Source organism: Dipodomys spectabilis, unplaced genomic scaffold (assembly GCF_019054845.1).
Source record: "Dipodomys spectabilis isolate Male_0828 unplaced genomic scaffold, ASM1905484v1 ptg000219l, whole genome shotgun sequence".
Lineage (NCBI taxonomy): Eukaryota > Metazoa > Chordata > Mammalia > Rodentia > Heteromyidae > Dipodomys > Dipodomys spectabilis.
In genome coordinates this window covers 411,886-433,346 of record NW_024870896.1, presented here as the reverse complement: position 1 = coordinate 433,346, position 21,461 = coordinate 411,886, and the positions used below count along the sequence as shown (strand labels likewise).

At 40.3% G+C, this 21,461-nt stretch overlaps 1 protein-coding gene across 1 annotated transcript in view; it reads left to right on the top strand.

Moving 5' to 3' along the window:
* The window catches only part of Neo1 (neogenin 1), a 122,809-nt gene that overhangs the window by 71,950 nt on the left and 29,398 nt on the right, over nucleotides 1-21,461 (top strand). Inside the window, exons 10-19 of the mRNA XM_042697384.1 lie at nucleotides 3,350-3,498; nucleotides 4,091-4,229; nucleotides 7,071-7,120; nucleotides 7,786-7,933; nucleotides 9,452-9,562; nucleotides 10,652-10,846; nucleotides 14,661-14,756; nucleotides 18,452-18,675; nucleotides 18,758-18,896; nucleotides 20,981-21,088. Coding sequence (XP_042553318.1) covers nucleotides 3,350-3,498; nucleotides 4,091-4,229; nucleotides 7,071-7,120; nucleotides 7,786-7,933; nucleotides 9,452-9,562; nucleotides 10,652-10,846; nucleotides 14,661-14,756; nucleotides 18,452-18,675; nucleotides 18,758-18,896; nucleotides 20,981-21,088 — 1,359 coding nt within the window. The remainder of the gene's footprint in view (nucleotides 1-3,349; nucleotides 3,499-4,090; nucleotides 4,230-7,070; nucleotides 7,121-7,785; nucleotides 7,934-9,451; nucleotides 9,563-10,651; nucleotides 10,847-14,660; nucleotides 14,757-18,451; nucleotides 18,676-18,757; nucleotides 18,897-20,980; nucleotides 21,089-21,461) is intronic.

The window sequence follows — 21,461 nt, the reverse complement described above, 5'->3', positions numbered from 1 at the left end:
GCCTTGCACATGAAATGGGTATTTATTTAGTCATTAGCTAGATCGTCCTGTGGTATGTGCACTTCACTCACTGGAAGCTCTCTTAGAGCCTTATTTTGGACCTATATTTTTCCAGTTAACATCTCTAAGGTTTTCTCTGACTGAGGTGAGTATCAGATTAGCTAATTTTATAAATGCCCTATATAGCTTAACTTTTGGTTATAAATTATAGACTTGAAATGGTAAGAAAAAAATGTCATAATGATTTTTCCCACTTGAAACTTTATTCTAAACTTTGCCCTTTTCACACACAGCACTGTTTTTCTTTAGAAAGTTCTGAAGTCTGCTTTTACTATTAACTGCACCAGATTTCTGTGTTCACAGACCTCAGTAATAAAGATGTTGCTTTAAGCAGGGAACATGCATGATACATGTGTGAAAACTCCTGATCTGAGAACTACACAGAATAAATGAACCTACCAGTGAGACTATGAACTAATACTTATTGGTAGAATAAAGTCAAGAAGCCCTGAGATGGGTTTAGAGGTGTGTTCAAGTAGTAGAGCCAGCTACCTACCCAGCATAAAGCCCTGGACTCAAACCCCAGTACTTGAAAACAAAACAAAAACAGAGGGCACTTTGGGACTCTACTTTTTCATGCTATAACAAATCACTCTCCAATCATTTGAGTACCTTGTATGCCAGTTACTGTGCAAGCTGTTAGAGATACTGGGATGTGCATGGTAAGATTTGATCTCTTTTCAATGACTAGAAGACAGTAGGCTATTGGTTGCTTCATGATAGAGATTGAAGATCAGGAATCAAACCCAGGCAAGAACCCAAGAGGCTGATTCCAGGAAAGAATATTCTCATCACAGAAAAAGGATGGTGGATTCCGTAGCCTATGTTCAGACAAATGTGAGAATTTTTCGTTCAGTTTTAAATTCAGATACTAGGTCATAGCTTCTAAGTGTGGGTATCAGTACAAGGAGGTATAAACAGGGAGGTCATGATAAGTACCTAAAATAGTTAGGCCTGAAGTTGGCCTTGAAGTATTTGATTTATTACAGCATTCCTGGGGAAAGAGACTGCATGACCCAAGTCCCAGAAATAGAATCAGTATACTGGATCAAATCCAGGGCCAGATTCCATCCCAGGACAGTGAACCTTCTGAAACCACATGAAAATATTTGCATTTCTGATTATAGTCATCTTTCCTTGCAAAGTCCCAACTTTCATCATCATTTCAGATCACTGAACTGGGTCATTGTCAGATTTATAGATGAAAGAACAGATATAAGGCAGAGTGGCATTATCACATGCCCGCTGTGCACTGGACGAGCTGTGGTGATGAATAAGCCTGGATTTCTTTCCACAAGGAACCAGAGACAGACAGATACACAATAATGTGTGGTGGTGTCATCACAACTAAAGTAAGCAGTGCAGTTGCTCACTTAAGGGATTTGGTTAAGTAAGATTATAGGTGGTAGGCATGTTCTGATGAGGTTATTTGGGGGTTGGAGAAAGACCGTCACGTGTTTTGGAAAAGAGAAGCAGGGAGTGCAGAGAGACTTGCCCTTCGCCTGGAGATGTTCAGCTTGAGTAGGAGAGGTAGAAATGTTGGAATCAATCCCTGGAAAATATTTTTGCATATTTAGCTTCCCAAACAATCTTGGAACTTTTCCTACTTACTATGGTGCTGTCTAGTTGGAATGAAAGAGTTAATTTAATACCTTTTTCCAGATTATGTTTCTCTGAGCTTAGCCAGTGAGTATACTGAACGTGATTTCGAGGGATTAGAAACTCTTTGTTTTCCTTCCCATTTAGTTGAGTTAAAGGAAAGTTTTCCATAGCGGCAGAAGTGTGACAAATGCCACCTGTCAGGCTGTACAAAAAATGCTCTTAACATTAAGTGAATAACATTATTCATTACTAAATAAAGCAAACAACTGTTAAAGTAACTATATTCAGGTTTCTCCACTTTGGTAGCAAAACAAATCTTAAGTCATAATGCTGTTATTCAAGAAAGCCAGTTTGTTTTACATTTAGTTATTTTTTTCCCCTTCCCAGCTCTTAAAGCTAATGGGTGTCTATTACAGAGATGCTAGTGCCAGAAAATTTGTTTTCAAATATAGGATGTCTACCAAAATGTAGGCATGGCAGCTACCCAGGACTGAACCAGAATCTGTCAGAAACAGATTATACTGTGAAGATGGGTATGTGAGCCATTGCAGAGGGCACATCATTTAGTCCGTCCACCACAAGCCATCCTTCAGAAGGTCATGCACCAGTCCATTCCATGTTTCAAACACTGAGTCACATGACTGTCTTTCCCATCGACTGGAGTAATTTCCCCTTGGTGACTGGGGAGGCTACTCATTCTTGATACTGAGAAGTTCTATCAGGCTCGCCTTCCTGTCCTACCCCTCCCACAGCAGAGTCGTGTACTCCTGTCTCATTACATGACCAGAATCTGTTAGTACTTACAACATTGTCTCTATTCATATGCCTGGCTTCCTTGCTGAACTGGGAGTCCCCCAAAGGCAGAGACTGTCCGTCACTGCATCCCTACAACCTGCCACAGCATCTGACAAAGGGTTTCTTCTTTGTTGTTGTTGTTGTTGTTTAATCTGCTGTCTAGTCCTAGTGCCAAAGTAGGATTTTATAAACAATAGAAAGTTGTTTTTATGTCATTTTTTTGTTGGTCGTGGGGCCTGGACTCTGGGCTGTGCTGTCCCTCAGCCCTTCAGCTCAAGGCTAGCACTCTACCATAAGTCACAGCACCACCTCCGGCTTTTTCTGCTTATGTGATGCTAAGGGCCTCATGCATGCCAGGCAAGCGCTCTGCCACTGAGCCACCTTCCCAGCCCCTATGTAATTTTTCTTTTCTTTTTTTTTTTTGTCTTTTATTTTTTTTTTTAATTTTATTTTATTTTATTTGAGAACATACTGTACAGAGGGGTTACAATTACATGGGCAGGATAATGCATACATTTCTTACCAAGCATTGCAGCCTCCTCCTTTGTTTACCCTTCACCTCCCTTCCCAGCCTCCCCCTTCCCTCCCACCCAATCATACCCCCCCCCCCCACCGACATTGTAATGCTGGTTTTGACATGACTTTTTGTACTTCTCATCCCTATGTAATTTTTCTTAATTTGAATAAATTTAAAAAAAATAAAAATTCTGATTTTTATTTGAATTATAAAAAAGGAAAGTTTATGCAGCCTAACCCAACTTGAATCAAATCAATTCGATTCCTAGGTTTTATTTTCTAATATGAGGCAAGCATGACAATATCTCTAAGAATGGTTTGGAGGGAGTGCAGTGAGTCTTATTTACATCTTGCTCTCTTGAAATGTTCTTTTCAGTTCAGCTCCCTGGCCCAGCCCCTAACATCCGAGCTCACACTACGTCACCTACTTCCGTCACCATCACGTGGGAGACACCACTGTCAGGCAATGGGGAAATTCAGAACTACAAATTGTACTACATGGAAAAAGGAACTGATAAAGAGCAGGTACAAAACAAGACCTTGTTTTAAACCATTGTCTGGGGTAGTATAGTTGAAATATAGTTCCAAAATGCAACAGTCGCTTTACTGGAAATCAGAGAGAAGATGATTAAAAAAAAAAGTATAGGAAATAAAAGTTGACAGTCTGTTTTGTTGTATCAGGTTTGATTTAAATTCTGTAGTTTTTACCAGCAAGGGTCACTCAAGAAATGTTTCTAGGGGCTGGGAATGTGGCTTAGTGGTAGAGTGCTTGCCTAGCATGCATGAAGAGCCCTGGGTTCGATGCCTCAGTACCACATAAACAGAAAGAGCCAGAAGTGGCACTGTGGCTCAAGTGGTAAAATGCTAGCCTTGAGCAAAATAAAAGTTCAGGGAAAGTACCCAGGCCTTGAGTCCAAGCCCCAGGACTGGCACTGGCAAAAAAAAGGAAGGAAGGAAGGAAAATGTTTCTAAATAAATTGTCACAACGATTAATCTGCTATGACTAATACCATTTTTTAAGAAGGTTAAATTCTGTACTGTAGAATTCAGTTAAATTACTTTGTGCCATTTTTTTGGCTTGAGTTGTGCATATACACAATATTGTATGTTATTCAAGGATGTGGATGTTTCAACTCACTCCTACACCATTAATGGGCTGAAAAAATACACGGAGTATAGTTTCCGGGTAGTGGCCTACAATAAACATGGTCCTGGAGTCTCCACACAGGATGTTGCCATTCGGACCCTGTCAGATGGTAAGTCTTTTTTTCCTTGGAAACAAAATACCATACTTGGTGTCCCTAGTGGTATAATAGCAAGATCCTGGGCTATGATGTAAAGAGCATTCAGTTAAAATTCCATTTGTACTCCTTACTGATAGTGTAGACTTCAATCAAGTCACCTGATTTTTCTGATCATGTTACCTTATGTGTAATGTGTAGGTAAGCCAATGCCATTGGTTTGCTATGAAGATTCATCTAGAAAACATAAAACCTACGGCCCGATAATGAATAAGTCTCAGTGATTGTATTTTAGCAGAATCATCAGTTTGAGTAAATACCATTGCTATTTATAACAGTTTCAGGGCTGTTGGAAGCTTAGCTTTAGCTTTACTTAGTAATCATGTTTACTTGCCACATTTATTTTAAAAATAATTTTATTGTTATTCAGGTGTACAGAGGGAGTACCATTTCAGAAGTCAGATAATGATTAAATTTCTTTTGGGGGTTACCCTTCCTTTGTTTTCCTGCCATATTGATCTTTTTAATTAATCAGTATTGTGTGACAATGTTCTTTCTCATCTCTGACTGAATTATAAACTAAGTTGCATATGTGTACTTATGACAAACTTAGCTTGCCAAAGAGGGTAACTAGGTCAAGATCAGAATTTTAAAAAATATATTTTAGAATAACAGAAAATATTAATTCATTGCACTGAGGACATTAGTTAAGTTCAGTGTTTTATTTTTTTAAATGCCTTAAAAATAGGTATGTGTGTGTTTTAAAGAATGCATGAATGTTTGATTCCCTTAAATTATCAAACTTACCATCACCAAAAAAGGAACGGACTGATACCATGTGATTCTGACATGCTGCATGCAGAAAGGCCCAGCCTTACCCTCCATATTCCTGCCCAGAATATTTACCTCAGATTGATTTTGATAAAACAACCAGACATGTTGATGGAAGTACAAATACATGTTTCAAATTTAAAAGCTGTCCTATACACTTATATTCTATTAATCTTACGGAAGGAAAAACAATCTAGATTAAAGAAGAGTAAAGACTCATGAAATAGAGTCAAACATGTATGATTTTTGGGTTGATCCTTGATGGTAGGTAAAAACTGGTATATAAGGCACTTGACACACTCTGTTAGGAATGTATAGGCTAAGGTAATGACGTTAGGTCTGTCGGATAGTGTTTGCATGCTGAGGGTCCATTTCCCAAGTGGGATTGTTGGTGGAGCTCATCCTTGTTCTAGGGAGGTACCTCCTACAGCACAGGAGTGAACTGTCACAGTGACCACAGCCATTTTCACCTACTTTACCAGCTATGAGTGTAGATTACAGATCTATGTGTATAGAGTGAGAAGAGTAAAGGAGACATTACAGAATATTAGTATCTGGCAAAACTAGGAAAAGAATATAAAGTGTTCATTGTACTGTCCTTGCTATAATTCTGTGGGTTTGACATTTTTCAAGATAAAAAGGTTGGCTATGATTTTACCTAAGCCAGTTAGGCAAGAGTTTTAGGGAAAAAATGAGAAACAAGTGTTTATTATAGGCTTTTGAATGGATATGTGAGCCAGGTTTCAGTTGCATTAAGTGGGAACTGAATGGAGCCATGCTGGACAGCACTTTAGATTGAAGCAAATCTCCATTCTCATGTCAGCTGAAACAAATACCTTGGGCATGTTAGCTGCCCTTAACCTATGTGTAGATTTTCATCTATAAAGTAGAACCAAATAGTAGAAACCCTTTGTTAGATGACTGTTAAAGTTCAGGGACCCACCATGTGGTAGGCAGCGCTTAGCCACGAGGAGGGCGATGAGGACGTGTCCTCATCCTCACAACTGCTCTGGGGCTTCTGCAGCTAAGTCAGGGCTTAACACAGAGACAATGCATGTAAGGTTTTCATAACACTGGGTCTGCATGTTGCTGTAGATCCTGTGATGCATTAGCCAAGTTACAATATCAAGCAAGACACAGAGGACACTTAGATACCTGGACACCAGTTGTTAGAGAAAGGATATGTGTGTATTAGAAGAGAATGGCTAGAATGAGCATCTTGTGAGTGGAGGAAACGAGGCAGGCCTGCTTCAGTTTCTTTTGCTTGCTGTCATCACCACAAAGGGAGACAGATGTTGGAAAGTATGTGGATCAGGAACTTTGAGATACCCTTGTGTTATGTTCTGTGTTGTTTAGCAACTAGTCTCAAACTTCTCACATCTTAAGTGAGCGTCCCCTGGTACACAGTTGCCTCTAGAAATCAGAAAGTTCACTTTACTGAAAATGTGACTGTTTAAATACTTTGTCACTCTTCCTGAGAAGAGCTTGTAAAAGTAGTCAGGGAACCTCACCAAAAAAAAAGCCAAGCTCACTGATTTATGTACATCTTATTTTGGTTCATATTGTCATTTACCAGTTCAGTCATCTGCCACATACATTAGACTTGGTTCCATAAAATATATGGCTCTCCCCCAGGATGAATATTCAGAAGAACATGCCTAAGTTTAGAATATATCTGGAGTCTAGGAAAGTTTAGAATCTCAAACTTCAGATCCATAGTTCATCATCGAAATAAGTGTCTGATTTCCCAGAGATACTGCCTGACATGAATATGAGCATGGGATGTATGCTCCTATAAATGTGTTTTATTTTTTAAAATGACTCAAATACGTCTGTGCCTTAGCACCTCATCCCTCCTAGAGCCATCAACAGAAGGCACTGGCCGCTTGAATTGAGACCTTCTGGTCACATAATTGGGGGGTGTGGTGGGGGAGATACGTACTTGTATAACCTGTGCTCAAGACCAATCACATGATTGGTGCTAGTGACTAATTTTCTTTTTCTTCTTCTCTTTTGCTTATCTAGTTCCCAGTGCTGCTCCTCAGAATGTGTCCTTAGAAGTGAGAAACTCCAAGGTAAAATTTTGTGATGATGTCACTCATTCTGATGAGATGCTTATTTTCTTCTGCAGTACACACCAGTTGTTAATTAAGAGTTTTAGGTAGAAATTATTCCATTTCAGCTGTTTTGCACTGATAACGGGAAAGTATTGTTAGACTTTTTTTTAATTTGGATACATTTATTAAGACTTAACGGTAGTTTACTTCCTAATCCACATGCCACTGATCAGTGGATTCTAGGATTTCTGACCAACATCTTAATTCTGACAAAATGCACAGGAGACTCAGGGTCCAGAAAGTACTCCTTGAAAATATAACCTTCCCCTTTAACATTGGGAATTTCAAAAGTAAAAAGTAGTTTGAGTGACTGTGCATTTACTTGGTGAAACTCTTAAGCACCCTATTGTCTGTGTGTTCCTTCTCTACCCGGTGAAATCAGGGTTAAGAACACATGCAGTGGGGCTGGGAAGGTGTCTCAGTGGTAGAGTGCTGCCTTCCATGCATGAGGCCCTGGGTTCGATTCCTCAGCACCACATAAGCAGAAAAAGCCAGAAGGGGCGCTCTGGGCACTGTGGCCCAGAGTTCGGACCCCACAACCAACCAAAAAAAAAAAAAAAAGCAGCAATTGGGGCCAGCCTTCCCCTGTGTTCAGTCTCTTCCCTCACTGCTGTCTTTCCCAGAGTATTAGGATTCACTGGCAGCCACCTTCTCCAGCTACACAAAACGGGCAGATCACTGGCTACAAGATTCGCCACCGAAAGGCCTCCCGCAAGAGTGATGTCACTGAAACCTTGGTTCCTGGGACCCAGCTGTCTCAGCTGATTGAAGGCAAGCTACTTCACACATAGCAAAGCTGTGACATTGAGTTCTAATGCTCTCAGGGATCCTCTGAGCTGATAACTTACATAAGCAAAAGTTTTTAAAGTCCCCCCTCAAAATATTGTAATAGTCTACTTCTAACTTCACACAAATTAATGGAAAGCACTCTACGGGGTAAGAGTATATTTGCTTTTTATTTCCTTACATTGTTTTCTGGATTTATATATTGGTGGTTTTTAATTTTGTTTTGTGGTAGTACAAGGAAAGTGAAAGAGATATACAAGGAATTACTCCTCATTCTAGCAGGTATCAGGCCTACAACGCTTTTTATAATACTAACATCACTCGTGTATATGTGGCCTTCAGGAATATTTATGAATAACTAATTACATTTGTGACTGTAGATATTATGAAATTTTAGAAAGTTCTATCAGGGATAGTTCCTTTTGTATAGTTTTCCTTTAGTGTGCCACAGAACAAGTAGCTCACCTGGTAAAAATGGGCCCAAGTGCATATTTAATAAGGTTCATCTTATAAGTCATGAGGAATTCTACTCTTTCTGCCACAGATAGGGAATGGAATCTGAACTAAGCAAGGGTAAGCTTTCTTTGCAGGAGACTCTGAACTAAATAAATTACATGGTTAAGTTGTAGCCAGAGGCAGTTTTATGGTACTTAACACATCCTGCTTTATATCTTTTTAGCATGTATTATGTATCTTAGTTATGGTTTATGAATCCTGTTAGTTACTTAGAGGGAGAAGAACTCTTAGCTATTTTGTTCCCTAGTACTTACAAGTTTCAAGTTAATGCTTCAAGAGAGCAAGTATCTTTGTTTTCCTGGATCTCCATTTTTGTTCATCATTATATATCCAGGTTAACATGCAGATTAAATGCTTTCCATCCTTTGGATGTTGGGAACATGCCTCTGTCTTCTTAGTTCTCTCAGTCATTGTAACTCTCCCTCAAAGTGCGAAGAATGATAATAGAACTTACTGATTATTTCTTTCATGATAGTAATGTAGTGATTGTTCACAGTTAAAAATGTTTAGTTTAGTATGTCCACAGTCAAGATAGTGAGATAAACTGACTTGTGCCCAGACATTTTAATCGTCTTTCTGTCCTTGTTCTCCTGTGTGAAAACAGATTCAGATTCAGGATACACCTGTAGAGAACAGAACCTCCCATCTTGTGCACATCCTATGTTAATTGGGTAACTGAGCCAGAGTGTACCTTACATTCTTGCATTTTGGCCAAGTTATTCACATTCTCAATATATGTCTGTCTTTGATTGGAGTAGCTACTTTGTTCTGTATTTATTTTGCTCCCCTCCACTCCTTGTACTGTGGCTTGAACTCGGACCCAGAGCTTGTTTGTTCATAGCTGGTAGTTTGAAACATTGTTTATAGAGTAAACTTTGTCAAGCTATGAACTAATTTGAGGGATGGGATATTTGCTTTAGCAGATTATGAATTTCATGTTTCCCAAAACTCATTTCCACTTGTGTTCTTTTGTCTTTTGGGTCTCAGGTCTCGATCGGGGGACTGAGTATAATTTTCGAGTGGCTGCTCTCACAGTCAATGGTACAGGCCCAGCAACTGACTGGCTGTCTGCTGAAACTTTTGAAAGTGACTTAGATGGTAAGAACACATACTTGTCAGGACTTGGCAGGATAGAAACTAACTGTAGTCAGTGATCAGCCTGGAAGGCCACAGTCATTGGCTTAAATCCCTCAACTTTAGTGTATTACACTGCTGGCATTCCCACAAAGCACAAAGTTTCCTGAGATCGATTTCTTTGCAGTGGTTTTTAGAGAAGTGCTCCCCTTTAAGCAGAGCCAAAACAAATGAGAATGAAAATGTGCAGATATTTTTAATGCAGTTTTGTTTTACCCAGGCCATTAAGTAGTTGGATGATACAACATTAAGATCAAGCCATATCAGTTATGTGTTTATTTTAGTTGCAGTTTCCTTTGCCTTACTCCTGAAAGCCCTTTCTCCTTTTGCTCAGTGTTGACTCAGTGTTGAGTCAGTGAGTAACTTCTGTGAGAATATATGATGAGTACCTTTATTAGTGACAGGTACCAGATTTGGGCAACAAAAAACCTTTGGTTCAAGTAAAGATAGTAAAGTATGATTTGAAGTAATGTACGTGAAAGATACTATAAAGTTTGCTCACTTTTTTTATGTCAGTACTGGGCTTGAACTCAGGACCTCACTTTTCATTTGGCCAAGGCTGGAGCTGTACCACTCAAGCCACAGCTCCATGTCTAGCTTTTTGGTGATTAATTGGAGATAAGAAGCTCATAAAATTTTCTGCCCATGCTGGCTTTGAACCAGAATCCTCAAATCTCAGCCTCCTGAGTAGCTAGGATTACAGGCCTGAGCCACCAGTCTCTTTGTCTTCGGCTAACTGAATTAGTTGTGATTCTCACACTTCATTTTTTCTGAGTTATTTTACTCCATTAGGCAGAGGTTCTGGATCTCTTCTCTTCCAAATATTGAAATGTCTCGTATTTAAGCTTGTTTGGACTTTGTTTTCTTCTTAGAATGTATAAAACCATGGGCCTTATATTACGATATATACACAGGTTCTCTTTGAACTCTGGCCAAATAGTAAGTAATCTAGCCCCAAATAGTTTGGTAGAAGGCTGAACATTATTTCCCAAGGGTGGTGAAATACTCTAAAGGAAAGTCGATATCATTTTACTTTTCTACTTTTCTTCCCAGAAACTCGGGTTCCCGAAGTGCCTAGCTCTCTTCACGTTCGCCCACTTGTCACCAGTATTGTAGTAAGCTGGACTCCTCCAGAGAATCAGAACATTGTGGTTCGAGGCTATGCCATTGGTTATGGCATTGGCAGCCCTCATGCCCAGACCATCAAAGTGGACTATAAACAGCGCTATTACACCATTGAAAATTTGGGTATGTTTGCCAAGTAAAGGAAATAATTGTATATGTGATTTCTTCTGTCTGTTATGCAACAATTTTATTTCTATAGAAAAATAACATAATGTGTTCAGAGCATTCCTGTACATTCTTTACCCGGATTTGCCAAGGTAAACATTTAACCACGTTTGCTTTAGCTTTCTCTGTCTTGCTATATGTACATATTTCCTTCTCTTCCACACACACCCCTCCCTTGAACACTTAAAAGTAAGTTGTAGACATGATGATGCTCCTGTTAATAATGAACTTCAGCATTCTCAGAAATTGTTCTGACATAAACACAGTTAACAGAATGAGAACACTAATATTGCCTAGAGAATTCATTCATATTTGGCACTTTTGCAGGAATGGACTATAAAAACTGTTTTCTAAGTCCAGGATCACATGTTACATTGAGTTACCATGTCTCTTCTTTGCTAGGACTAGTCCTCTCTTTGTTTTTTTCTAGATTTTAATGGCTCACTTTTTTTTGGGGGGGGGGGTCCAGTCATGGGACCTGAACTCTGGGCCTGGGTGCTATCCCTCAGCTCTTCAGCTCAAGGCTAGCGCTCTACCACTTGAGCCACAGCGTCACTTCTGGCTTTTTTCTTTTTGCTTATGTGGTGCTGAGGAATCAAACCTAGGGCCTCATGCATGCAAGGCAAGCGCTCTACCACTGAGCCACCTTCCCAGCCCCATGACTCACATTTTTGAAACATAGAGCTTGTTTATTCTCTATAGAATTTCCTCAGTTTGGATTTGTCCATCATTCCTTGTTACATTGAGGTTACATGCTCCCTGGATGATTCAAAGTAGGTTCTCATCAGCATGTCCTACCAGAAGCGCATGATGGTCTCTTACTAGTGATGTCAACTGTAATCACTTGATTAAGATGGTATTTGTCACATATTCTCACTAGAAAATTATTGCTTTTCTTTGTAATTAATAATTTCTTTGCAGTGGAGATACCTTAAGTTTCATCAAATTCTCTCGTTTTTGTCTGTGGTAACAATTGTCACTCTAGTTTCCCCAGATGGGGTTGTCTAGTTCCACACTTCTCCGTTGTTTATTAGAATTTTACAAATAAGAAAAAGCCTTCTTTGGCCACATAGAAAATGAACGGCTAATTCAGGACCATACCAGCCTGAACGCTCCTGATCTCATCTGAGCTCAGAAGCTAAGCAGAAGCAGTCCTGATTTGTATTTGGATGGGAGAAAGTGATCAGCCACTGGTGCCTGTGTCATTTGATATCTTCATCATTCCCTTCCCTGTTGAGACAGTGAGATGCTCCAGGTTTCTTTGGTATTTCCCCAGTCTCCACCACTGAATCTGCCATTTATCCAAGGAACTCTGGTTTCTTTTATGAAAAAAATGGTATTTAAAAGAAATACCTGAGCACTGCACGTAGGTAGAGAATTCTGAGGAGTCTATAGAAAAGCTATTAAAGCCATAAGTGAGCTAATAAGCAAGATCATAAGTTACAGATTAAGTTATATATAGATTAATAGTCAGAAATAGATTCATACATATATGGCCAATTTTTTTTTGTACTGGTCCTGGGACTTGAACTCAGGGCCTAAGTGCTGTCCATGAGTTTTCTTTTTTTTTCGCTCAAGGCTAACACTCTTACCACTCAAGCCACAGCTCCACTTCCGTCTTTTTGGTGATCAGTTGGAGATAAGAGTCTCATGGACCTTCCTGTCCAGGCTGGCTCTGAACTTTGGTCATCCTCAGATCTCAGCTTTCACAGTAGCTGGGATTACAGGCTCATCAGCCTTCCGAGTAGCTAGGAGTATAGACATGAGCCACTGGAGCCTGGCTATGTCGATTGATTTTTCAAAAAGGTACTGAGATAATTCAGTAAGGAGAGGATATCTTCTTAACAAATGGTGTGGGAGTCATTGAATGTCTATATGAAAAAAAGAAGGGACCTTCAATCTTACCCTAACATCACACACAAACACAGGCTTTAGGGGCTGGGAAGGTGGCTCAGTGGTAGAGTGCTTGCATTGCATGCAGCATGAGGCCCTGGGTTTGATTTCCTCAGTGCCACATAACCAGAAAAAGCCAGAAGTGGCACTGTGGCTCAAGTGGTAGAGCATTAGCCTTGAGCTGAGGAGCTGAGGGACAGTGCCCAGGCCCAGAATTCAAGCCCCATGACCAAAAACAAAAACACTCAGACTTTAATGTAGAACCAAAACTGTACTGTTGATTTTCTAGAAGAAAACAAAACAAAATAAATCTCCATGACCTTGGGGTAAACAAAGACCTCTTAGGATACAAAAAGGCATTAGCTGGGCACCAGTGGCTCATGCCTATAATCCTAGCCACTCAGGAGGCTGAGATCTGACAATCACAGTTCAAAGCCAGCCTGGGCAGGAAAGTCCATGAGACTTCTATGTCCAGTGAGCCACCAGACAACCAAAAGTGGTACTGTGGCTCAAGTGGTAAAGCGCTACCCTTGAGCTGAAGAGCTCAGGGACAGTGCCCAGGCCCAGAGTTCAAGCCTCACAACCAAGAAAAAAGAAAAAGAGGCAGAAATTACAAAAATAGATTTCATCAAAATTTTAAAGTTTTTACTTTAAACTACTTTGGGAAGATCAGTAAAATAAAAAGACAAGAACAGACTTGGAGGAAATATCTTCTATTCAAATATCTGACAAAGAATATATAAACATATATTTAAACATTCTTAAAACTTAGAAAGAATGAGCAGAAATAGAAAGAATGAGCAGAAATTTTGGATACTTTGCAAAGAAGATATAAAGAATTTGATTTGGGCATGATACTTTTACAAACTGGATTATCATCATCTTTTTTTTGTAAGACTTACCTTTTTTTTTAATCAACCATGGGACTTGATCTGGTTTGGGTGCTTTCCCTGAGCTCTTTTGCTCAAGGCTAGTGCCCTACCACTTTGAGTCACAGTGCCACTTCCAGTTTTCTATTTGTTAATAGGAGTCTCACAGACTTTACTGCCCAGGCTGGCTTTGAACCTGGATCCTCAGATTCTCAGCCTCCTGAGTAGTTAGGTACAGGATACGACTTAACTTTTGATTCTGAATATGCCCTCATAAATTGTTTATCCAAATCATTGCTTGGTAGACTCTTTCTTAAGAATGACTTAAAGTGACTTTTCTGGTAGAAAAGAAGCAGCAATTTAAGTCCAGTCAAAAGCTGACAGCACAGCTAACCTCCTGAGTCTTTCTCACCTAAGCAGTTGTCTAGGGCAATTATTGGAGAGCAAAAATAGAGCTTTGCTGTGGTATAAAAATGTTCCTGTGATTACCAGCCTCCTACTGTTCATGAGATTACTGAAATAAAAATCCTTCGCAGCGCATTCAGGACTTGGACCCTGACCTTCAGGTGCTTTCAGTCTAACAAGAGAACAAAAGGGAAACACAAGAAATGGTGAAGTGAGTTGAAGTACATTTAGAGGAGGAAGACCTAGCAAGGCACAGAAGAGCAGTCCAAGAAGAAACTCCCCTGGGCTTGAAAGACTGAGCCAGAATAGTTCTTACAGCATAGTTGAGAAGAGACTCTGTGAGTGCTAAGAGAGTAACCAGGTGGACTGTGGGAAAGGCCAGGAAAGGAAGCACAGGGCTCCTCCACTCTTGACACTAAATCCAGGAAGGTGATCCACCAGGTCTTTTGTACTATGTGTGTTTCCGTCGCCCCATCTCCTGATGCCCCAGAACAACCCCATTTATAAAAATAGAATCTCCAGTTCAGATTATACATAGTCACCCTTGAAGTTTTAAACTCTGTAGCGCGGATTTGTTTATAGTTGTTTGGACTTTTTCCCCTCAGATCCGAGTTCTCATTATGTGATTACCCTGAGAGCATTCAACAGCGTCGGCGAAGGCGTCCCACTGTACGAGAGCGCAGTGACCAGGCCTCACACAGGTAGGCTCCTGCCTGTCTCATCAACAGCCCTTTTCCAGCAGCCATGTAGAATGTTGGCATGAGGCCTGCCTGTACATGGCTCTGAAGGAAATGTAGGAGGCAATTTCTAGTGCATATTTTAGGTACTACAATGAATAAGAAAAATCCTCCTAATCTTGGTTTTGCTTGTTGAAAAATATTAAACCTGGTCATGAAAGCTGTTTTTGGAAATATATATATGATATATATATGGAAATGTATATATATCCATATAGATCTATCTATCTATCTATCTATCTATATATATAGATCTATATGGATATATATAGATCTATATGGATATATATACATTTCCATGTGTCAGGCTCTTAGAAAGCAGTATTTGGAGAGAATTAAAAGTGATTTTTCAGATCAGGCTTAGTGGCTCATGCTTATAATTCTAGCTGCACAGGAAGTGGAAATTAGGAGGATCACAGTTCAAGGATAGCCAAGGAAAAATGTTTGAGAGACCTCCATCCCAGTAAACCAGTGGGATATTAAAACAGCGGGGGACGGTAGAGTACACTTGTTATTCCAACTTATTAGGAAAGTGTAAAAAGAAGTTTGCCGGCCACATCGGCTAGAACAAAAATATGAAACCCAATTTGAAAAATAACTAATGCAAAAGAACTAAAGGTGTAGCTTAAGAGATAGCTTGCATAGCAGGCAAAAGCCCTGAGTTCAAATCCTAGTAATACAAAATAAATACAAAAGAATGATTTTTCATCGTCCAGATATAACTAAATGAGTCAGAAAATAATTCCAGAGGAATTATATTGGTTATTCATTGTGGCATTGTGTCTTGGTGAACTTAACAGATGCTGTACTGGTCACCTCAGTAGGTTTGAAAAGTACTTTTCTATGTCTTTAAGAAATCTCACATATTAATGAACGTTATAAAGACAAAAGCATTATCTATTTTATACATTTATTAATGATCAAAAGTTCACTTTGTTTTCTTTGAATTATCCATTTTAAATTTCTAAGACAAAGTAATGTAAATTTTCTATAGTGGTATGAAATCTCTAACTTAAATTTGCATGTGAAAGTTTTTTGGAGCTTTATTATATGTATTTATTTTTGTGCCAGTTCTAGAGCCTTAACTCAGGGCCTAGACTTTGTCCCTAAGCTTTTTTGATCAAAGCCAGCACCCTGCTCCTTGAGCCACAGCCTCTTCCAGTTTTTTAGTGGTTAATGGAAATAAAGAGTCGCATAGACTTTCTTGCTGGGGCTGGCTTCAAACTACAATCCTCAAGTTTTAGCCTCCCATGTAGCTAGGATTATAGGTATGAGCCACTGGCACCCAGCCTAAATATTTTTAAAGAGCCATGAAAACCAAAGAATGAAAACCAAAGAATGTTTCAGAAATGCCTCTTTTCCATTGATTGCACACAAGTTTGAGACAGTTTTGTTTGTTGTGTATTCCAGGTGTTCTGCATAATCATACAGACTTGGCAGTATTCTTGCTAAAAGATAATAATGTCCTCCCCCTTTTGTTTAAAGCTTCTATTTTTTATCATTACTACATGCTTTTTTTTTTTTTTTGGGTCCAGTCATGGGGCCTGAACTCTGGGCCTGGGCACTGTCGCTTAGCTCTTCAGCTCAAGGCTAGCGCTCTACCACTTGAGCCACAGCGCCACTTCTGGCTTTTTTCTTTTTGCTTATGTGGTGCTGAGGAATCGAACCCAGGGCCTCAGGCATGCAAGGCAAGCACTCTACCACTGAGCCACCTTCCCAGCCCAACTACTACATGCTTTTTGTTGTGGGTTTTGTTTGTTTGTTGTTGTTGTTGGGTTTTTTTGGTTGGTTATGGGCCTTGAACTCAGGGCCTGGATGCTGTCCCTGAGCTCTTTTGCTCAAGGCTCTAGTGCTCTACTACTTTGAGCCACAGCTTCACTTCTGGTTTTTGAGTGGTTAATTGGAGATAAGAGTCCCATGGGGACTTCTCTGCCTGGGCTGGCTTTGAACCATGATTCTTAGATCTCAGCCTCCTGAGTAGCTGGGATTGCATGTGTGAGCCATGGGTGCCTGGCTGCTGCATGGTTTATAGTTCTATTCTATCTTCTCCTATGTGCCTGTAAGTTCTTCCAGAAATAGGTTTAGCATCCCAGAAAAGGGTATGGGGGAGGCCTTAAATAATGATCTTTTACTTTTTAAAGTTGGGTTATAAAAAAAAAAAATGAATTTGTTTTCCTCTATGTGGTTTAAGAATGTAGTCTACTGGCTAGAAATATACAAGGAAAATGTTTCTTGTAATCTTGTTCATATAAACTGGGTACCTTTTCCAAGACTTGGTACACGTATGAAAGAATTGTGCACCTGGAGTTGCATTTTTCTAAAACTAATTAGTATGTGCCCCACCAGTCTTTGAACAAAGGCCTTGATTATGTGTTCTACTTCTGTGTTATTTTTAGTCCTCATTTTGCAGGAAATAACACACATACAGACTCTTACTTTAGAATAGCAGTTTTTTCATAAGCAAAGCTTATCAGATTTTGACTTACAGGATGGCCAGTCACCATAACTGTATGGGGAACCTCTTCTAACACCTAAAAGTTTTCAAATGAAAGAGCATAGGTGTACTTAGGAAACCTAACCAGGAGTTTGGAAAGCCAAACTCTTAGGCTCCAAACAGATGCTCCCATGGTCCCCTGAAGCCAAGCACGTCTTCTGCTTTTGTACATGATCCAGCTTCAGTGTTGCAGTAACTCTTTGAGAATGTGTCTTTTGGGTAGGGCACAGCACCACATACACGAGCATAGACTTTCATAGTATAAGCACTTTGAGCACTATGGTATTGCCATAACTGATAGGAACCTGCCACTGTGTTCCCTAACTCAGCTGGAAAAAGTGCCACTAGTCTAGCCTGTGGCAGCTCTCCTTCTGAAGGAAGGCTGCTATGAGGCCCTTTGGGTTTACTTGCCTATCTGAGCCTGGTCCACTGGCTGTCATGAAGAGAAGAATCCTTAAATACCCAGAGAGAATCACTAGTGACTCGGGTCCCAGAAACTGAGCCACATCCACTGAAAGCTCAAAACAGGCCATGAACTTTGGGTTGCTTGTTCAGAAATAGTACCCTGGTTTTATCAAAAAAAAATAAAGAAAAAGGTTTCTGGGGATGTGGCCTAGTGCTAGAGTGCTTGCCTAGCACCCATGAAGCCCCGGATTCAATTCCTCAGTACCACTTAGACAGAAAAAGCTGGAAGTGGCACTGTGACTCAAGCAGTAGAATGCTCACCTTGAGCCAGAGAGCTCAGAGACAGCACCCAGGCCCAGAGTTCAAGCCTCACGACCAACAAAAAAATAAACGAATAAATAAATAAAAGTTTTTTATTTTCATGATCCTTTTTGAATAGGAGTTTGAATTTCAAGTAATTTTAAGAAAATTCCAGCATGTCTATACTAACATATCACTAAATTATCACATCTTAGTGTGCCCATAGAATACAGCTAAGAATATAGTTGATTACTGCTTTGTTCAGCATTCCTCTATAATTTCTTCCTGAAAGAACACAAGTAGAAATACTCTTTTTTTAAATGAATGTTATCTATTAACTGTGATTTTCTTTCTTTTTCTCCATTTCTCATCTCTCATTTCATTATATTACCCTGCATTTCCCTTTTATTTTTGTTTATGTTTAAATGCCATTTCCCTTTTTAAATTACTTTTTGCCCAGACACTTCTGAAGTTGATTTGTTTGTTATTAATGCTCCATACACTCCAGTGCCAGATCCCACTCCCATGATGCCACCCGTGGGAGTTCAGGCTTCCATTCTGAGTCATGACACCATAAGGATCACGTGGGCAGACAACTCACTGCCCAAACACCAGAAGATTACAGACTCCCGGTACTACACAGTCCGATGGAAAACTAACATCCCAGCCAACACCAAGTACAAGGTATCCACACATTTACTCTGTCTGAAAACAGCTGCTTGTTGATGTTTTCTGGTTCTAAAATTCTTGATTCATCTTTTTCCAGAATGCAAATGCAACAACTTTGAGTTATTTGGTGACTGGTTTAAAACCAAATACACTCTATGAATTCTCTGTGATGGTGACCAAAGGTCGAAGATCAAGCACCTGGAGTATGACAGCCCATGGGACCACCTTTGAATTGGGTATGTGTTGTTGGAACCTGTATAGAACGGCATTTCTTCTCTTTGCAAAGTATGAAAATCAGTGGAAGTTCCTGCTCACGTGCCACATTCCAAGTTATGAAGCTCCTCACTCCCTGCTTTTAATCACCACGAAGAGAAATGAGTGTGTGAAATGATGGTTACCAGACAGTTACATTTGGAGATGTGTTCGCTATATCAGCTACTACTTAGCACATAGCAGGTAGTGCAATTTTAGGACTCCAGAGGTTTGACTTCAGTCTAAGATTATCAATCCTCTACTGGCAGCGTTCACAAGCAGATCATCCTGTCTCTGCATCTTCGCTTCTTGCATCCCGTGAGGAGTAATAATTACTGCCTTTCACTTTACAGGGCTATTGTAAATAAAATGAGGAGCAGATGGGAGAGCATGTGGTGCGATATGTAGCATGGGTTGGATGTGGAAGATTATTGGCATTAATCCTTCTTTACTGGGAAATTGAGATTGAAAAAAAATGAAGTGACCTGCCCTTGACCAACCACTTAGCCAGTCATGCTTGCTGCAGCTGGAACACTTTACTGGGTGACACCAAAGCTACACCCCAAGGTTTTCTTGGGAAAACAGTCTTTGTAAAAAAAAAAACAAAAAACTTTCACTGAAACATCCTTCGAATTTTTGTTTGTAAGTAGATGTGAGAGAGAAAAGATAACTAATCCAATTGCAAGAGTGGAGTCATGGAGGTTTAGACGGCTTGCTTTTCACTCACGTTTAGGCCTATCTTCACTCACCTTGCTCTTTGCTAGCAGGAGGTTATTGTCATCCTGGCCTCCTATGACTTACGAATAATAAAAAAGATGAGCATGCGCACTCTACACCAACTGCCTTGGGCCTTCTGCACCGTTGGTTGGAGTTTCTGCAGAAAAGGGGGATTTGGAAAGTTAGAAATGTAATACATACAGAGTAAATGGACCTTCAGTTTGCTTCCTGTGCCAGTGTCTTAAGAATGTCCTTTTGCAGGCTAGGAAGTGGTAGAATGCTTGCCTCACATGCATGAGGCCGTGGGTTCAATTCCTCAGCACCACATGCACAGAAAAAGTTGGAAGTGGGTGCTATGGCTCAAGTGGTAGAGCGCTCACCTTGAGCTGAAGAGCTCAGGGACAACGCCCAGTCCCAGAGTTCAAGCTCCGCAACTGACACCCCCCCCCCCAAAAAAAAAGGAATGTCTTTTTGCTTTAATTCCAACTTATTAACTAATAAATGAAATTTGTATTTTTCCTTAGGATGTTAGCATTTTACTGGGTTTCTTTCTAACTCCCACTAGAACTCCAGTATTTTAGGAAGAAAGGAGTATATTTGAGGGTTTACTTGGCTTATACATTTCCCTGATAGTACATTAAAAGTATTTTGCAGTAGAAACTGTTCCTTTCATTTTATTTGTGTGTAGCTTTTCTTCAGAGCAGTAACCTTAGTGGGTGACAGCATGCTTTCAGTGTAAGTTTAAAATGAAAAGACTGTCCATTTGCAAATCATTCCTTTCAGGAATTGAGCTTTTAAAAGCCATGCTTCATTTAAAGAGCCAGCTAAAAGTAAGAGGGAAAAGTGTTCTATACTTAAAAACATTCCAAGCAAATCTAGATTGAGAGAAAGTCATCTTAGCAGATCACATCATGTCTCATTTTTAGTGTCTCTGACCTAGAAAGCAAGGACAGTGATAGCCACCTGTCCAGACTGTCACATGAGGAAGGTATTGTTTTTACAGTGCTTGGCATAGGGGTAGTTACTTGACAGCGGCGTGAGTTGATTTTCCCAACTACCCTGTATACCTGATGGCCAGCCAAGATGACAGTTCTGTATCCTCACACCATGTTATTTTCTGTTTGGTACTTTGCTGCTGCTGCTGCTGCTGCTTCTGCTTCCTTTTTCCTTCTTCCTTCTTTGTTCTTCCTCCTCTTCCTCCTCCTCCTCCTCCTTCTTCTTCTTCTTCCGCCTTTTTTGGGGGTGGGGGGGCAGTCCTGGTAGTTTTATTGTGTCTTACAAATGAAAATAGTAGAGAAAGTGGTGGATTGTCCTGATGGATGGGAATGATTGAATGATTGTTATTTCGTAGTTCCTACTTCTCCACCTAAGGATGTGACTGTTGTGAGCAAAGAGGGGAAACCCAAAACCATAATTGTGAACTGGCAGCCTCCCTCTGAGGCCAATGGCAAAATCACAGGTAAGCTGCGCGGATTGCCGCTTTGTGCTCTGTGCCAGGCGAGTGCTGAACAGGGGAGCCTGAGGGCTGCTGTGGTGTGGGTCCTAATGGTCCTCTGGGTTGGCATGAGGATGAACTACATGCCCTCAGTGATGCAGAGTGGGCCTGCTGATGGTTGTGCCACTGCCTGCAGATCTGGTGGGGCTGCGCACTGCACAGCCTCGGCTTATTGGGACGCCGTGATAACCATGCAGTTGTGTTCCTTGGGAAAGCTGCTCAACCCCTCAGTGACCAGCTTTGGAATTGCATGCCCAACATAATTCTGCCAGGCACTACCCAATAAATACCAATTCTGTCATTTTGCCTGAAAGCTGCCTTCCCCCTCCCCCCCCCC